At 43.7% G+C, this 19,939-nt stretch overlaps 1 protein-coding gene across 1 annotated transcript in view; it reads right to left on the bottom strand.

Moving 5' to 3' along the window:
- The window catches only part of shank2b (SH3 and multiple ankyrin repeat domains 2b), a 167,484-nt gene that overhangs the window by 84,476 nt on the left and 63,069 nt on the right, over window positions 1-19,939 (bottom strand). The window contains exon 10 of the mRNA XM_067234428.1: window positions 19,420-19,759. Coding sequence (XP_067090529.1) covers window positions 19,420-19,759 — 340 coding nt within the window. The remainder of the gene's footprint in view (window positions 1-19,419; window positions 19,760-19,939) is intronic.

Consider the following 19,939-nt stretch of genomic DNA (forward strand, 5'->3'; position numbering starts at 1 on the left):
TGTTAATGTAGGAGACTCAGAGACCTTACGCTGCGTTCACACTGCAGCGGAGCGGGCGGCGCGGGGCGTCGGCTTCCAATTAATTTTAAATGAAACCAGGCGTTGACGCTTGCGTAGGGCATTGTGGGAAGGCGAGCGGAGCGGAGCGTTGCAAGTTGGATTTTCTCAACTTTATGTAAATGAGGAGCGTTAAAACGCTAGCGTTGGCCAATCGGATTGGTTTCTTGTTTCTTGTAACGTAGCAACCGTTGGTCATGATAAACATTTCTAGGTTTCACAATTTCAAGATGGAGGAGAAACTTTTCGTATGTGTCTGCACACCCAGTTCTGTTCAGAACAAAGTTACTAATGTGACGAGCCTGAATTTAAAGATTACATTAAACTAATAATGCATGGTGCATGGTTGCCGATGTCGTCATTGTTCCTAGTGTGTTTTTATAGCCTACTTTTAAATTCAGTCTCGTCACTTTACGTGACTGTTCTGTGCCACTGCTAGCCCAGCCTACAAACGACTGGTTGAGTGACCGGTGGCGTAACATGTATTCTACTGTAATCTTGCACTAGTAAAATCTTGCACTTACATAAATGTTGTGTAAAAATTGTATTTTGATCGATATTGTGAGTACATGAACCCAAATCTGCACGCTTGGCCATGACTACAACAGTGACCTTAGAGAACTACAACTCTGTATTAACTTGTCTAACACGCCCCCAAGCGTGGTGTACTGTGGGAAGGCAAGCGATGCAGAGCGTTAAAAAACGCTGCAGTGTGAACGCAGCGTTAGCGCGTCACTAGCATCTCGTCATATCACGCAGTCGGAGCACAGCTAGATAATCAGCTGTCAGCGCTCTTGAGTACCCAGCATGCAGTGCGGCATGTCAAAAAACGCAAAGACTTGTGGAAAATAGTTCGGTTACAACAGCCATGCAAAGGATTTCAGTTGTTGTTCAGTTGTTCAGTTAGATGTTTGTAATGTTATTGTTTGTTAGTTAATATAATCTTGTTGGTTACCCTGAGTGTGCATGTCGTGTAGTTTAATGGGAAGAGAGTCGGCTAGTTTACTAGCAGAGGCTACACTCACCAGGAGCTGGAAGTGGGCTGTACCCTAGCCAGTTGCCTATGAGGCTATTCTTGAGATCTACTCAAGAAGAAAGTGAATATCCGTGGTTTTCAAGCCATCTTTGACAAAGTTTGAAAACAATGTTGCGGTTGATATGTGTTGATTGTGGGAGGTAATTTTTGGACTACATCCAAACCTCATGTGGCTGCTGCAACATTTCTGCTTTGGCATGACCTGCGCCGGGAGAGAGGGAAACAGCATGGATGGGGATAGTGTGCGGGCCGGGCAGATGTGTCTTTTATATCGGGTGAAATGGAATACAAAATGTCTGAAAGGGGGGTATTTATGTAAGTGTCCACATTGCCTCAATATCTTTGTGTATTTTGACTGATGGTTTTTCAAACCTTATTGGCTTCAAGATGACATCATTCTGATGTACCATGCGCAATTTTATCTTGAAATGTCAACTGTTTCTTAACCTTTGTCCCAAAGCTGACCAAAGCTCACACTCTGCCCTTTCTACTCATACAATCTCAACAGTTGGTGTGTAGCAGAGAGGATAAAGAGACTGACTTGTGCCCTTATGCTCATGAGTTCAAATCCCCATTCAGCCTATTGTTGTTGGCCAAACAGGAAGTAGTTTTGCTCTCTTGTTGTCCAACTCTCCATCTTCAACTGTGTACATGTTTATAATGTTTTGCCATTTTGCGGAGGAACCCGCATCGCTGCTTGCAGCTATATTTTTAATTGTATTTGGTGTTCTTCATTGCCTACAAATAGAAATCTAACAATGATTATGTTTATCGGCTATTGTTCCTACAATTTACATGATTCACCTGTGACCATGTCCTGTAACTGGTGTTTCAGCAAATCTAATTCAAGATTGTAGGGGGTCAATATTGACCAAACAACCAAAACGAATTCCCCTATGGTTTGAAGGAAGATGGGAAACTGAACAGTGTATTAACATTAACCAAATAATGCCAATACCTACCAATGGAATTACAGTTAGATAGATACTTTATTAATCCCGCGGGGAAATTCAGGTGTCTCTCACAGCTCTCATACCAACAACAACCACAGACAATATGTACAGACAACACGATACAATACAAACAGACAACACAACAAGGCCATGTACAGAGTAGATTAGATAAAAACGTAAAACGTAGGGTGCTGAGCTGCCCGCTACGGAGGCTGCTGGACTGTCCTGCTGGACACGGCGGAGGGGATGACCGACACCGCCCACGATGGCCAAGAGCTTGCCCCGCATCTGTATCTTCACAACAGTCACCGCCTTCCTGACCAGTCTCTCCAGCCTTAGTGTATCCCTTCCGCTTTGCTCCAGCTCTAGCAGTCCCTCGCCACGTCATGGCAACCAACTCAGTCATCCAAACAAACAATGCCGGTGTTGGACCGAATTCTCACTCCCCTGCAGAATCCCACTCCCCTACGCGTGAACGCGCACTGCCTTCCTAGCGTATTGCTAGTTGTAGTTTGACGAACCGAGGCGATTTTTACAAGCCTAGGTTGAGGAAACTGTCAGTAGGCTATTTAATTCATGTTTCATCAAAATAGAAGTTATGTTGTGCTGCACTTGAGAGCCTATGCGATTTGTATGTCGTGCTACTCGTAAAATCCGAATGATTGTCTCAAGAAAATAGACGTACTTTGTAGTTTGACGAACCAAGGCGATTTTTACAAGCCTATAGGTTCCCTCGTCTTAGGCTTTGAGGAAACTGTCAGTAGGCTATTTAATTCATGTTTCATCAAAATATAAGTTATGTTGTGCTGCACTTGAGAGCCTATACGATTTGTATGTCGTGATACTCGTAAAATCTGAATGATTGTCTCAAGAAAATAGACGTACTTTGGAGCTGCACAATATGCCAGTTAATTGTCATATAATTGTCTGGTAAATGAGTATAGCTACATTATTTAACAAATGTATGCTATATAAAAAGGTCCCTGCTCACAGGTCCCTGCTACCAGAATTCAACTTCTATTTCCCTCTGAGTAAACTACTTGCCACACAACTGTTTTGTGTTTACAATCATATCCATTTTATAGATCCTGCTTCCCACAGCCTAGTTTTTGTCTTCTAACTTGCAATGTACAGTGTTTGGTTTTAGTACCTGATAAGCCAAGCCTGGACCTTCCCTTTGTGAATGGCAAGTGAAAAACATCTAATAAATGATGACATTTTGATTGGTTCCATCACATTTATTTTAAACAAAAAACTATAATAATATATTAAACAAAAGAAGAAAAAAAAGAAGTGATAATTTAAATAAGAGTTTTAACAAGTCTGAGGCTTGATCATGAAAACAGGTCAGGGATGTTTACGGCAGGCAGCACAGACATATTCCTCTCAGTTGGATTTTAGCACAACAGTGATGGAACCTTCTGAGGCAGCTGTCACAGCCAACCTGAGATTTTGGATAAACATTAAGATTAATTTGTGGAATGATAATGAATGATCAAACATTAGGAATGGCATAAACTGTCACTGTCACCTATAATAACATTACCACTTATACAAAGAAATACTAATGCTTCATTATAAATGTGTCTAGTAGTGAAAAAAGTATTGTATTCAATACCAGTTGACAAGCTATTACCCAGTTAGTGTCGCCATCTAGATTGTCCACATCCCTGCATAGTTGGGGTGTGTCAGATCTTATAGTCCCAAAATATGAAGGGGGGAGGATTTCGGCAGGTATGAAAAACAGTGTTGCCAAAATCCTACTCCCCTTCTAACTTTTACATTTATGCAACTAGTATCAAATCTTTTCATGGCACACTCTACAGGGCATGAGGAGCCACCAAAATAATTTGGGGGGGTGTCAGATCTTTTAGTCCCAAGATATGAGGGGGGGAGGATTTCGGCAGGTATGAAAAACAGTTTTGCCAAAATCCTACTCCCCTTCTAACTTTTAAATTTATGCAACTAGTATCAGAAACCTTTTATGGTACACTCTACAGGGCATGAGGAGCCACCAAAATAATTTGGGGGGGTGTCAGACATTATAGTCCCAAGATATGGGGGGGGGGGGGGGGATTTCAGCAGGTAGGATGTTATCCACCATCATCCCTGTGTCCAAAAAGCCAAGACCAACAGGACATAATGACTACAGACCCGTTGCCCTTACCTCTGTGGTAATGAAGTATTTTGAGCGCCTGGTGCTGGCACACCTCAAATCCATCACAGACCCCCTCCTGGACCCCCTGCAGTTTGCCTACAGTTTGCCTACAGAGCCAACAGGTCTGTGGACGACGCAGTTAACATGGCCCTCCACTTCACCCTATAGCACCTGGACACCCCAGCATCCTACGCCAGGATCCTGTTTGTGGACTTCAGCTCTGCCTTCAACACCATCATCCCCGCCCTGCTTCAAGACAAGCTCTCCCAGCTGAACGTGCCTGATTCCACCTGCAGGTGGATCACAGACTTCCTGTCTGACAGGAAACAGTGTGTTAAGCTGGGAACACAGTAGCTAGTAGACACAGGGAGTCTCTGACTCCCGGTCCATCAGCACCAGATCTCCTCAGGGCTGCGTCCTTTCCCCTCTGCTCTTCTCCCTGTACACCAACAGATGCACTTCCAGTCATCCATCCGTCAAACTTGAAGTTGGCAGACGACACCACCCTCATTGGGCTCATCTCTGACCGGGACGAGTCTGATTACAGCTGGGAAGCTGACAACCAAGGAAGATTGTGAACACACTCTGTTTCAGCCACTCCCCTCCGGCAGAAGGCTGCGGTCCATCAGGACCAATACCACACGCCACAAAAACAGTTTCTTCCCATCCGCTGTTGGCCTCTTCAACAAGGTTAAGGGCTGACACTGACTTAAATGACTTTAATCACAATCTGCACAATGACACCTTGCCACATCGCAATTTGCACTATATTACACTATTTGTATCTTTTGTACCATTTGTATTTTTTGTATTTTTATATTGTAAATTATGGCTACTTTATATTTTATTCTAAATCCCCTTAGTATTAGCTAGACTTTGTACCTTTAGTATAGTTAGACCACATATTTAAGTTTTAAGGTTCCTATATGAATTAAAACCCTTTCTGATTCTGATGAAAAACAGTGTTGCCAAAATCCTACTTCCCCAGTAAATTAAAAAGAAATACTGAATTGCTGCATCATTAAATAGTTGATTAGAGTAGCAGTTGGTTTTTAGGATTGTTAAATTGGTGAGGTAGCGTGTGAGATAAAGAGAACTCATACACAGTAGCCTACTGCAATGCATAATCCGGATTCCTTGGTTATTGTGCTAGGCGACTTTAACAAAGGCAATCTCACTCAAGAACTCCCAAAATATAGACAATTCATCAAATGCCCTACCAGAGAAGGAAACACCTTGGATCACTGCTACTCTACAATCAGCAAAGCATACCATGCGGTCCCCCGAGCAGCACTGGGTCACTCTGACCACGCCATGGTCCACCTGATTCCTGCATACAGGCAGAAGCTAAAGCGCTGTAAGCCTGCTGTGAGGACATCAAAACAGTGGACCAGTGAAGCTATGGAGGATCTGCGGGCGTGCTTGGACTGCACTGACTGGGACATGTTCACGACTGCTACCAATAGTCTGGATGAGCTCACAGAGGCTGTGACATCATACATCAGCTTCTGTGAGGACTGCTGTATACCAACACGCACCAGGGTAAGCTACAACGACAAACCCTGGTTTACAGCTAAACTCAGAAGGTTGAGGTCAGAGAAAGAGGCCGCGTTTAGGAGTGGGGACAAAGACAGTTTCAAGGAGTCGAAGAACAGGTTTAGCAAGGCGGTGAGGGAGGCTAAACGACTGTACTCAGAGAGGCTAAAACACCAATTCTCTGCAAACGACTCTGCTTCTGTCTGGAGAGGGCTCAGGCAAATTACCAACTACAAGCCCAGAGCCCCCCACTCCACTAACGACTCCCGCCTGGCCAACGACCTGAATGAGTTTTACTGCAGATTTGAAAGACAATTGGACAGTCTTGAACTACCCCTTCCCACCCAGAAGGCCTCCCACCTCCCCCCCTCTACAGTGACGACTCTCTCCATTCAGGAGGGTGAAGTTAACAGACTTTTCAAGAGGCAGAATCCCCGCAAAGCAGCTGGGCCGGACTCTGTCTCTCCAGCCACCCTCAAGCACTGCGCTGACCAGCTGTCTCAGGTGTTTACCTACATCTTTAACACCTCCCTTGAGACATGCCATGTGCCAGCCTGTCTCAAGTCCTCCACCATCATCCCTGTGCCCAAAAAGCCAAGGCCAACAGGACATAATGACTACAGACCCGTCGCCCTGACCTCTGTGGTAATGAAGTCTTTCGAGCGCCTGGTGCTGGCACACCTGAAATCCATCACTGACCCTCTACTGGACCCCCTGCAGTTTGCCTACAGAGCCAACAGGTCTGTGGACGATGCAGTTAACATGGCCCTCCACTTCACCCTACAGCACCTGGACTCCCCAGCATCCTATGCCAGGATCCTGTTTGTGGACTTCAGCTCTGCCTTCAATACCATCATCCCCGCCCTGCTTCAGGACAAGCTCTCCCAGCTGAACGGCCTGATTCCACCTGCAGGTGGATCACAGATTTCCTGTCTGACAGGAAGCAGTGCGTTAAGCTGGGAACACAAGTCTCTGACTCCCGGTCCATCAGCACCGGATCACCTCAGGGCTGCGTCCTTTCTCCTCTGCTCTTCTCCCTGTACACCAACAATTGCACCTCCAGTCATCCGTCCGTCAAACTCCTGAAGTTTGCGGACGACACCACCCTTATTGGGCTCATCTCTGGTGGAGACGAGTCTGATTATAGGTGGGAAGCGGCCAACCTGGTGACCTGGTGCAGCCAGAACAACTTAGAGCTCAATGCTCTTAAGACAGTGGAGATGGTTGTGGACTTCAGGAGGAACACAGCCCCACTCACCCCCATCACCCTGTGTGACTCCCCAGTCAACACTGTGGAGTCCTTCCGCTTCCTGGGCACTATCCTCTCCCAGGACCTCAAGTGGGAACTGAACATCAGCTCCCTCATCAAGAAAGCACAACAGATGATGTACTTCCTTCGGCAGCTGAAGAAGTTCAACCTGCCAAAGACAATGATGGTGCACTTCTACTCAGCCATCATTGAGTCCATCCTCACCTCCTCCATCACCGTCTGGTACGCTGCTGCCACTGCCAAGGACAAGAGCAGACTGCAGCGTATCATCCGTACTGCTGAGAAGGTGATTGGCTGCAATCTGCCTACCCTTGAGGACCTGCACACCTCGAGGACCCTGAGGCGAGCGAGGAAGATTGTGGCCGATTCCTCCCACCCTGGACACTCCCTGTTTCAGTCACTCCCCTCCGGCAGAAGGCTGCGGTCTATCAGGACCAATACCTCACGCCACAAAAACAGTTTCTTCCCTTCCGCTGTTGGCCTCTTCAACAAGGCCAAGGGACCACACTGACTCAAAATGACTTCTTGCTTAAAACACTCTGCTTTTGCACTGCACCACAACATGGTATCTTGTACATTTGTATTTTTTGTAATATTTGTATTTTTGTATTTTTACAATTTTGTATTTTGTAATTTACGGCAACTTATATTTTATTGTATATTTAATTCTATTCTAATCCCACTTAGTACTGCTAGTTTATGTACCCTTAGTATAGTTAGTTCACACAAATTTTAGGTATATGTTTATTGTATGCACCTTCCTGCCAAAGCAAATTCCTTGTCTGTGCAAACTTTCATGGCGAATAAATCCCTTTCTGATTTCTGATTCTGATTACAAGGTGAAAATAATGGGGCATTAAGTTGTATTAAACATACATGAACACAGCTCTATTTGAACATTTCAGGGATATAGGGGGTGGAAGAAAATACATTTGCTATGTGCTTATGTTGATCACAATATCCATGTCCTTATCACCTGTTCATACAGCCAACTCCAGAATTACTGGCAACGCATTGGCAAATATAAGTGAACGATGTGTTGAAAAATTATAAAATTCTATACACAGTAATATTTAGGAATTTACCAGCAGTAAAATATTGTAGCCTATATAGATAAGGTGACACAAAGACAATATTTATTTAACCCTATTGCAAACCTGTAGGCTGAGCTGAAGATGAGTGCACAAGAGAGTAGGACCCTGGCGTATCTGGAGAGATTCTGTAAAGAGGATTTCTCTCTGATTCCTGACAAACCCTATTTGACTGTAAATCATGTAATATTTGTTTTCTCTATTCACTATCAACACTGTCCTATCCTCAGAGACTTAATTTTAAGTTGTTGTGTTATTTAAACATTCTCTCTAATCTGCAGATTGATAATAGGCTTCTTATAAAACCCACAACTCAGTTTAATTTTGTAACTCTGTTAGTGAAATGACAAACCCTTTCTCCATTAAGGAGTTAACAGTTTGCCCTGTAGCAGAACAGCAATCAGATGTTTTTCAATCCAAAGACATTATCCTACGTAATCAGTTGTGAAACGTCGCATTTGCACTACAATGCATTTCAGAATGCATTTTAGAAACAGTATAATAAAACTGAATTCCCTGAAATGTTCAAATAGAGCTGTGTTTATCTATGTTTAATACAACTAAATGCCCCATTATTTTCACCTTGTATGCATTGCAGTAGGCTAATGTGTATGAGTTCTCTTTATCTCGCACGATACATCACCAATTTAACAATCCTAAAAACCAACTGTTACTTGAATCAACTATCTAATGAGGCAGCAATTCAGTATTTCTTTTTAACTTACTGGGGGAGTAGGATTTTGACAACACTGTTCATCATACCTGCCGAAATCCTCCCCCCCCTCATATCTTGGGACTATTAGATATGACACCCCCCAAAATTATTTTGGTGGCTCCTCATGACCTGTAGAGTGTGCCATAAAAAGCTTTTGATACTAGTTGCATAAATGTAAAAGTTAGAAGGGGAGTAGGATTTTGGCAACACTGTTTTTCATACCTGCCGAAATCCTCCCACCCCCCCATATCTTGGAGCTATAAGATCTGACACACCCCAACTATGCGGGGATGTGGACAATCTGGATGGCGACACTAACTGGGTAATAGCTTGTCAACTGGTATTGAATACAATATTTTTTTCACTACTAGACACATTTATAATGAAGCATTAGTATTTCTTTGTATAAGTGGTAATGTTATTATAGGTGACAGTGACAGTTTATGCCATTCCTAATGTTTGATCATTCATTATCTTTCCACAAATTAATCTTAAAGTTCATCCAAAATCTCAGGTTGGCTGTGACAGCTGCCTCAGAAGGTTCCATCACTGTTGTGCTAAAATCCAACTGAGAGGAATATGTCTGTGCTGCCTGCCGTAAACATCCCTGACCCCTGGAACAGATTTCATGTTCCAAATGGGGGGGGCTGTCGCTGTCTTGGTGTGTGGGGTTGCATCAAATTCCCCTTTTTTGCTCAAATTGCTGCACCAGTCCACACTTGACCGGTGGGGATCTCATTCTATTATGACTGTAACTGTTATCTGCTCCTGGAATCCTCTAATCCCTGCTCTCCTCTCTCTGTCCCCCCACCACACACATCCCTTGTGGTGTGGGGGGTTTGAGTTGTCAGCACCTGCCTGGTCGTCGGTCAGCCAACGCTGGACCTGGTCGCGAGTCTCCCGGTCCTGTCCTACATCTATTAAGTTGAACAATGGATTTTGGTGTTTTAAAAACCCACCGACACTGTATGACTATGTTTAGCCTGTGTTCTGCTCCTCTCTCTCACCAACCGTCTCTGGAGGAGGGGATCCCTCTCTGAATTGCTCCTCCCAAGGTTTCTTCCATTTTTCTCCTGTTGAGAGTTTTTTGGGAGTTTTTCCTTGTCTTCCTTGAGGGTTTAGGTTGGTTGAGGGGCAGTTCTATGGGCATATGTGAAGCCCTCTGTGACATGCTTGCGTGTAAAAAGGGCTATACAAATAAATTTGATTTGATTTTTGATTTGATGACCTGTTTTCATGATCAAGCCTCAAACTTGTTAAAACTTTTATTTAAATGATCACTTTCTTTTTTTCTACCTTTTGTTAAATATATCATTATAGTTTTTTGTTTAGAATAAATGCGATGGAACCAATCAAAATGTCATCATTTATTAGATGTTTTTCACTAGCCATTCACAAAGGGAAGGTCCAGGCTTGGCTTATCAGGTACTAAAACCAAGCATTGTACATTGAAAGTTTGAAGACACAAACTAGGCTGTGGAAAGCAGGATCTATAAAATGGATATGATTGTAAACACAAAACAGTTGTGGCAAGTAGTTTACTGAGAGGGAAATAGAAGTTGAATTCTGGTATGAGGGACCTGTGAGCAGGGGCCTTTTTATATACATTTGTCAAATAATGTAGCTATACTCATGTACCAGACAATTATATTACAATTGGCATATAGTGCATTTAGTAAGTTTATAACACCAAGTACAACGTCATCACGAATCAGAAATGAATAGTTCTACTAAAAGTGATTCGTACAAATGAATACAAAGGATGCTCGCTTTTACCAGACAGTGACATAACAGCAACTACAACATAATTCACATATTACCCTCATTCCGATAATTGGACAGTGTAGCACAACATCGACATCAACATCGTTTTTCAAGTGCAGCTCCAAAGAAGGCTACGTCTAGTTTCTTGAGACAATCATTCGGATTTTACGAGTAGCACGACACACAAATCGTATAGGCTCTCAAGTGCAGCACAACATAACTTATATTTTGATGAAACATGAATTAAATAACCTACTGACAGTTTCCTCAAAGCCTAAGACGAGGGAACCTAGGCTTGTAAAAATCGCCTCGGTTCGTCAAACTACAACTAGCAATACGCTAGGAAGGCAGTGCGCGTTCACGCGTAGGGGAGTGGGATTCTGCGGGGGAGTGAGAATTCGGTCCAACACCTGTAGTGTCCGCTGCTCCGGTGTTGGACCGAATTCTCACTCCTCCGCCGTAGTTTGACGATCCGAGGCGATTTTTACAAGCCTAGGGTGGCGATTTTTACAAGCCCAGGTTCCCTCGTCTTAGGCTTTGAGGAAACTGTCATTAGGCTATTTAATTCATGTTTCATCAAAATATCTGTTATGTTGTGCTGCACTTTAGAGCCTATACGATTAGTATGTCGTGCTACTCGTAAAATCCGAATGATTGTCTCAAGAAAATAGACGTACTTTGGAGCTGCACTTGAAAAACGATGTTGATGTCGATGTTGTGCTACACTGTCCTATTATCGGAATGAGGGTAATATGTGAATTATGTTGTAGTTGCAACTGCTGTTGTCATTGTCTGGTAAAAGCGAGCATCGTTCTTTGTATTCATTTGTACGAATCACTTTTAGTAGAACTATTCACTTCTGATTCTTGATTACGTTGTACTTGCTGTTATAGGTATACTTACTAAATGCACTATATGCCAATTCATTGGCATATAATCGTCTGGTAAATGAGTATAGCTACATTATTTTACAAATGTAGGCTATATAAAAAGGCCCCTGCTCAGAGGTCCCTCCTACCAGAATTCTACTTCTCAGTAAACTACTTACATTTAGTCATTTAGCAGACGCTCTTATCCAGAGCGACTTACAGTAAGTTGCCACACAACTGTTTTGTGTTTACAATCATATCCATTTTATAGATGCTGCTTCCCACCGCCTAGTTTGTGTCTTCTAACTTGCAATGTACAGTGCTTGGTTTTAGTACCTGATAAGCCAAGCCTGGACCTTCCCTTTGTGAATGGCTAGTGAAAAACATCTAATAAATCATGACATTTTGATTGGTTCCATCACATTAATTTTAAACAAAAAACAATAATGATATATTTAACAAAAGGTAGAAAAAAAGAAAGAAAGTGATCATTTAAATAAGAGTTTTAACAAGTTTGAGGCTTGATCATGAAAACAGGTCAGGGATGTTTATGGCAGGCAGCATTTTGGGTAAACATTAAGATTAATTTGTGGAATGATAATGAATGATCAAACATTAGGAATGGCAAAAACTGTCACTGTCACCTATAATAACATTACCACTTATACAAAGAAATACCAATGCTTCATTATAAATGTGTCTAGTAGTGAAAAAAGTATTGTATTCAATACCAGTTGACAAGCTATTACCCAGTTAGTGTCGCCATCCAGATTGTCCACATCCCTGCATAGTTGGGGTGTGTCAGATCTTATAGCCCCAAGATATGGGGGGGGGGGGGATTTCGGCAGGTATGAAAAACTGTGTTGCCAAAATCCTACTCCCCTTCTAACTTTTACATTTATGCAACTAGTATCAAAAGCTTTGTATGGCACACTCTACAGGGCATGAGGAGCCACCAAAATAATTTGGGGGGGGTGTCAAATGTTATAATCCCAAGATATGAGGGAGGGAGGATTTCGGCAGGTATGAAAAACAGTGTTGCCAAAATCCTACTCCCCTTCTAACTTTTACATTTATGCAATTAGTATCAAAAGCTTTTCATGGCACACTCTACAGGGCATGAGGAGCCACCAAAATAATTTTGGGGTGTGTCAGATCTTACAGACAGTTTAACTTTTTATTACCAAACATATAACTCAATACCAATAGCCTAACACAACAGCAGCATCACAATGTAAAGGCCGAATTATACTTCTCCGACTCCGTTACGGACAGACGGATGGACGGAGTCGGACGGATTGGTTGAATTTATAGTACTCCGAAGGCTGTGGGTGCTGAAAACACTTCACTGCCAGAAGAGTAGGTGGCGCTGCACTGCGATGCTAGCTAGGTTATCGAAAAGTCGGAGCAAATTTACAAATTAGCCGTTTCATCAATAAAATACGCACATTTTCAGCAACTACACTCCCCATTTCTCACCACATTTTAATTCAGATGCTGATTTACATGTACTGTTTAGCTGAAATATGAATTGTAACAACTTACAGCAATGGCGGTCAAAGATTCTATTCGTCCTGTTTATCATGGCAACCCCGCTCCTGACGCAAGCGGTTCTTAATACGGACCAATCACAGCCAAGGGGTTTCCGTAAAATGACGGATAGTCAGGAAAATCAGGAGGTGCACGTAGAGCCCTCCGAGGGGCTCGGAGAGGGCACGGAGAGGGAATTTCTCGTCGGAGAGGGCGTTCCCTGTGTCCGTCTCAGTAAAAACGGAGAAGTATAAATCGGCCTTAACACCTATTCAGAGGTGGTGGTTCTCTGCTGTGTATCTGTGCCTAAACAGCTGGTTGAGGGTGGTTGATCAGGGCTTGGCAGGGACGGACTGGGAGTAAAAATAGGCCCTGGACTTTGATCCAGACCGGCCCACCAGAACCGGCCCCCGTATACGCCATCACAGCTGCGATGCCAATGCATCCACATTCTGTGTTTGATGTGATGCTAGTTACGGAGTTTCCAACGTAATGCGAGCGCGCAACACGCGCGAGCGAAAAATGTTGGCCTTTATTTGAGCGCAAAATGGTTTATGAGCTTCATGTAAAATAAACAGCCGTTTTTCAATTGCTAAAACCTTGTCTAGTGAAGGTGATGTATTTTGTCTCTTAATGCTTCAGCCCCCCCCTTCCGTTTCTTATCCTGGTTTTCCAAATTATAAACATTTAAAACTGAAAGCATTCAGCCAAGGTGCTCTCCACCTTTATTACTCATTTAAAAACTATTTGATAAATCGAATATAAAAGCATCATAGAATGTAAAGTAAAGTAACAGCTAGCTAGCTGGCGTCAGTTACTTGTTAACCCTAACCCTAATGCATAGATAATGTTTAACAGTAAAATCTCAATTTAGCTTGCACCACGTGCAAGCTAAATTTATAAGTTATAAGCATCATTTCGCAGTTTCTTTCTCTTTCTTATTTCTGCCCCTGACGTCTTTTTGAGGCCATTTTCGAAGGGGGGGGGGGCACCATCGTAACTTTTTTTGAGCAATTAAATATATCTCTTGTTCTGCCTGTTTTGTGATATACATGCCTAAAAGGTGCCTAATATTTATATACTCATATAATATCGGCATTATAATTATTAGTACTATGATGATTTTTGAGTTGGCAATTTTTTGGTGCCCCCTCAGGACTTGGTGCCCTACGCACAGCGCGTAGTGCGCGTTATGGGAGCGGCGGTACTGGGTTCACTGTATTTTCCATTTTACCCACCAAACTGTCGTTATTCAACTATGACAAGTTAAATCGGTTTTGCAATCAATTACCCCTTTAAATAAATAGCCTACTATTAAGCAATACATTATCCAGGCAGTAGGTTAGCCTAACTTTTTAACATGGTTTTTGTGTCGGGAAAATGGAGGATAGATGTATGGATTTAGGTTTGTTTTGCAATTGTAGGCAATTGTTAACAAATATGTAGCTATGATAATTAAACTCTGAAAATTTAGATTGAGATATAGGCCTATGCCTGATGCCTAAACATTTCACAAACTACCATATAGACATACCTTTAACGTAGGCTATGGTGTGTATCAAATCAGTGTTCATCATTGTTTATTGCATCAGGCAAAATGTTGTAGCCTATGTATTTAAGTTGATTTTCTATAAATGTAGCCTACATATTGAACTGATGAGAATAAGAAAATGAGAATGTCCGGGGTAAATTATCGTTTTCCCATTGGGTCAGTGTTACAGGAACGTCTGGTTAAGCAGGAACACGGTCTAAGCCTGACAATTAGCCTGACCCGGACCAGGCTAGTTTCGAAGCATAAGTTACCATAGTAACCTAGTTCGAACTACATTGAGCTAGCTTTATGGAACCGAATAAACTAGAAATGAGTCAGACTAACTGACATAAGTCTGGCTTATTCGGTAAACTCGCTTTATGGAACAAGCCTCTGTTCTTTATCCCACACACACACACAAAGACAGAGATCCTCTCCACAACACAATCATGGGCAGGACAACCAATCAGAGAAATTATCCACTCAGCTTTTTAAATCTTTCTGGCCAATGAGGAGAGAGCCCCACACGCCCCTGCTGTGGGGCCCCACAGCAGAGGTGAAGTAATTAGGCTGGCTATTCTAAGGTAGGGGAGGAGGCCCAAAATACTTTTCTGTGAGTAAGCAAAAAGCAGAAGTGAGAATAAGAATGTGTGGAGATTTCAACTGCTGAAGATATTGACTCTAGAATTCTCAAATCAGCTTGAATTTAATGTTCAGTTTTCCCCTTTCACTTTATAGAACATGGTGTAGGTTCCAGTCCCTAGACAGTAATTTCTAGTGCCCAGTCCTAGACAGTTTATCCCTAGTTTCAGATTGCCTAGTGAAACCTAAAATGGCCAGTCTAGCCCCCAAGCCCCAGTCCTGGACCAATATAACCCCCTGCCTGCATCCCCATAAAGCTGGTCTAGCCCAACCCTAGTTCCAGTCCCAGTCTAGCCCCTAGCCCAGCCCTAGAAAGCTGGGTTTAACCAAACATAACCTCAGTACCAATCTCAGTCTAACCGTAACCCTCACCCCAGTGCCAGTTCCAGAGAGTAGTTCAGCCCTTTGCTCCAGCTCCAGAAAGCTTGTTTTAACCCTCCCCCTCAACCCCCCCTCCCCCCTGATCAGGTACCCAGTGTGACACAGGCAGCCCAGCAGAGCAGTGGTATATGGGGCGTAGCTACACGTGCCCTGGGCTCTACAGAGACTCTGTCAAAGTCACAGCCAAAGGCATCTCTCAAGCTAAAGAGCTAGCACAGACCTATAGATCTGCTTCATGTGTCGACCTCTTCACATCAGCTAGTTATAATGTTGTTCAGTACACTGCTTTGCACAGTCTGTAGCAATAACTGTCGTTACACTGATGCTACCTAGCATTACAGTATCTCATTACATAGCATGGTCTTTATGCAACCTAGCCCTAGTAAGCTCAGATTCAGGAGTGCTGTCATATTCACAAAATTGTGATCCTAACGTTTGTAGTATAGCCTAATGGTTTTGTCTCTGCAGAGTCGATTATTGAAATTAGTTCAATTATTCGAAGCGCAACACTGTAAGCCAACAAAAAAGTTAAATAGTCTCAAAGTCGCGCAATAGAAATTGTGACCTTTCTACCGTAAATGGCAGCAGTTAAACCAATCATTGACCTTTTAGTCATGACTGCGGTTGCTAATCGTCATGGTGCAAGGGTGAAGAGCGCTGGGAAGGGTGACTGACAGCTGCTTCCTGCCTCTCTCACAGCCAAGCTGTCCTCTGTCACACACACTTGTTATCTAACACACACACAGTCACGCATACACACTGTCACAAACACACACACACTTTTTCTCACAGACATACTGTTCTTACTAGTTCATAAACACTATACAAACCCTGTCACAGACATTGTAAAAAAAACACATGAACTAGCTTATACAGGCATGTTTACCCCCTCTCTCACAAAAAACACACAAATGCACTTACAAACACACACCAGCTCCTACACACCATCTCAAACACACACTAGCTTACACATACCATCACAAACATGCATCAGCTCATACACACCGTCACAAACACACACCAGCTCTTACACAGGATTTGCTGGAATATGGGGGATGGTGAAATACTGCGGAGGCTGAGGATAGGAGAAGCCAGATGGAGGATGGGGGGAGGAGGTTGAAGAAGATAGGTGTAGACTGGGAATGGATGGAGGGAGGAAAGGGGGAGGATGGAGGGAGGAAAGGGGGAGGAGGATTTAGGGAATATGGGGGGAGGTAGGGAGGCTGGGCGAGGGTGGGAAGGATGGAGTATGGGGAGAGGATTGGGAGGTCAGAGAAGGTTGGGGAGGCTGAGAAGGCTTAATTGCAGGTAAATATGCCTCAATTTAGGCAAATGTGCCTCAATTTATGTAAGGCAATAGTTATTTCATACCTCCACCAGGCTAATCTACATAGCTGTGGGTAGGTCATCATGATACTGTGAGGTATCTTGAGGAATGGTCTATGATCTATATGGCTGTATGGCTAGGGAATCGTGCCAGGAACATGTGCAAGAGATGGTATGAGACACAAGAGATGCTTATGAACAGGATTAATAATATATAAAGTCATATCCTGATGTGATAAATAATCCAGAGACAGTGAGAGGCGGCTAGAAACTATGCGCTATAGCTAGATTTATATTATAATGATATTCAACAAGGCTAACTGACAATTATTGGTTTAGCCTAACTATAAACCCTGATTGTTGGTTAACAACAAACAAAAAGAACTATAAAGCAGGCCTCCAGGCCTAGACGAAGGTGATTACATAAAGGTTTTAAATTTGGAAAATGAGCAGGCGTGGGTAGAGGTATTTATGAAAGGGCACAAGAAAATAGGTCCCCCACATAAGAGCCCATGGTAGAGCAGGAGGAACCAGCAGGAGCAGGCTCCAGTTCTGTTCAGGATCTTTCTTTATCAACATCATTATATATACTGTATATACACATATGTGTGTGTATATATACTGTATATATACACATGAGAAAGAGAGAGAAATAATTTGAAATACTTGCGAGCAAATGAAAAGCAGGAGATTGACCTAGATCACATGACCAGCCTGTGCCTGGGAGACTGTGTGAGAAGATCCACCATCGAGCTCATACAGCACTTCCGCTATGGATATAGGTGAACAATACAGTAGACTTGTATTGAGCGTACATACAGACTGTCTGTCACAGACGGTCTCTCGGTTTGAATCATGTGATGGACATATCGTTTGTGTTGGCAGTTAAATGAGGAGATTTGCCTCTGTCCACAGAGATAACCGAGCTATCAACCAGCAATTACTGGATCCCATCCACAGAACACTCTACAGCTGTTAGCGCTTGGCTGGGTTGTCTCCAGTTAAAGCATATTATTTAATACACCACGGACAAGCTCATTGCTGAAAAAACATATGCACCATACGGCAATGGCCATAGCAACCACTCCCGTAACTAGGGACTGTGTCCCAATTTTTTTGCTGCTCTCTCCTTTGAGAGAGCCAGTTATACATGGAGCCAGAAGGGCTTAGGATGAGTATACCTCACCGGTGCACTGTTTGTAGAGAGGGCGAGCTAGGTAGCTAGCTGTCAGAGCAACAAGCCTGACGCAGGATGAACCCAGAAAAAGGCAAGGGCAGGGAAAGGCCAACTTTCAATAGGAACAGTCACATGATCCCTTCTGACATTTATAGAATCAATTTCGTTTAATTTTATTCCCTTTTTCGTTTTCGTTTAAGTGAGTAATTGGCATGGCCCACTTACTGTGCTAGAACCTGGTCTCACTAGACCACCGGGTGTTAGGTGAGGAAATTGCACAGTTGTTGGCTGAGACTGAGACATTGTTGGGGCAGACGGTGCTATCAGCACTGGTGCCACAAAATTCATATTCAGATGTAAACACGGAGTCAGAGGGACATTTGCCTAGCCCTCTTCAAACTCACACCTTCTCAAACTAACAAACAATGCATACACACACCTCCACAAACTACCAAACACTACACAAACACTTCCACAAACTACCAAACACTGCACACACCTTCTCAAACTTCCAAACACTACACACACACTTTCTCAAACTATCAAACAGTACACACATACACCTTCCTTCTACTGACTAAATGATAAACTGCAAATGTGGACTTTTCACAGAAACGCCTTTGTAAGCAGAGATTTGTTAAAACATTTGTTGACCGAGACCGTCGAAAAGTCCATATTTGGTTTCTCATATACTACAACAATACGTGGGAAAATCCCAAATCAAACACGACGAATCTAGAGCAGACCATGTTGTCAAGGTCAATCGCTACATCTCCAAGGCAACTGCTTGTTGCTAGGACCGTAAAAAAACGTTTGCAGACCTCTGTGAACTTTTAGAAGTCTGCAAAGTTTTTGCAGACTTCTGAGAACTTCTCTGGACCAATAAGAACAGCGTATTGGTCTAATTATAATAATAGTAAAACCTACATAGTTCCTCTTTGTTCCACTATGCAAGGTGAAGAGACCAGGAGGCCCAAGACATGCAGGTGTTTATTCTGTGCAAAGGGATGTCAGATCAAGTCTTGTACTCAAATAAATGAAGTATCCTGCAATGTGTAATCTTGTTTGAGATCTCAAAACCTCAAACTCAAAGGCTTTAGGTTTGCAGGCTCACACACATCCTGAGTTTGGCTCTAGGAATAGTGACTGTAGACAATAATATCTCCAAATACAAGACTTTGCAAACCACCCCCCCCCCCCCCCCCCCCAAAAAAAAAAACAATTATGGACAAAAATAGACTTGATGAAGCACTCAGTGAATGTGTTTGTTTGGTGTGATGAGTTAAGCCTGCATATGACGCTCAATGCGTACTTTCTGTTCCTCCATCTTGTTTTGGGCTACATTGCCACCACATAAGTCATGGCGTGCTCCATGCTACTCACCTGGGCTGGCGCTGAGGGGGGTGTCTCCGCCCCTCTTCCCCCAGACGCCCCAGGGAGGGGGAGCGGCTCCTGGGCGGAGGACGCCCGCCCTTGACCCCGCCAACAGTCTTGACAGTGCCGTTGGGGCTGCTCTGCATCTGGGGGGGTCTGCGAGGGGAGAGGCTGCGCAGGGGGGAGGCAGACGGGGAGGGTAGCGGAGAGCGGTCCGGAGGCAGCTTGAAGGAGTGGACGTTGAGGTTGTTGTCGCTGTTGGAGCGCAGCAGGACGCGGGGGGCCGCAAGGGAGCTGCGGGGGGGCTGCTGGCGAAGGGGCTGCTGGGACGGCGGCTCCCTGAAAGGCACTGAAGGGAGGGGGGGGGGGGGTTGCAGGATGGAGGGATGAGGAAGGGGAGCAGGAGTGAAGAGGTGGAAGAAGCAGGGAGATGGAGAAGAAGAGTGGAGAGAGAGAGACGGGGAAAAGATAACAAAGATGGAAGATGGGGGGTGCGGAGGGCAAAGGACGGAGAAAGGGGGGATGGAGA

Source organism: Osmerus mordax, chromosome 4 (assembly GCF_038355195.1).
Source record: "Osmerus mordax isolate fOsmMor3 chromosome 4, fOsmMor3.pri, whole genome shotgun sequence".
Classification (NCBI taxonomy): Eukaryota; Metazoa; Chordata; class Actinopteri; order Osmeriformes; family Osmeridae; genus Osmerus; species Osmerus mordax.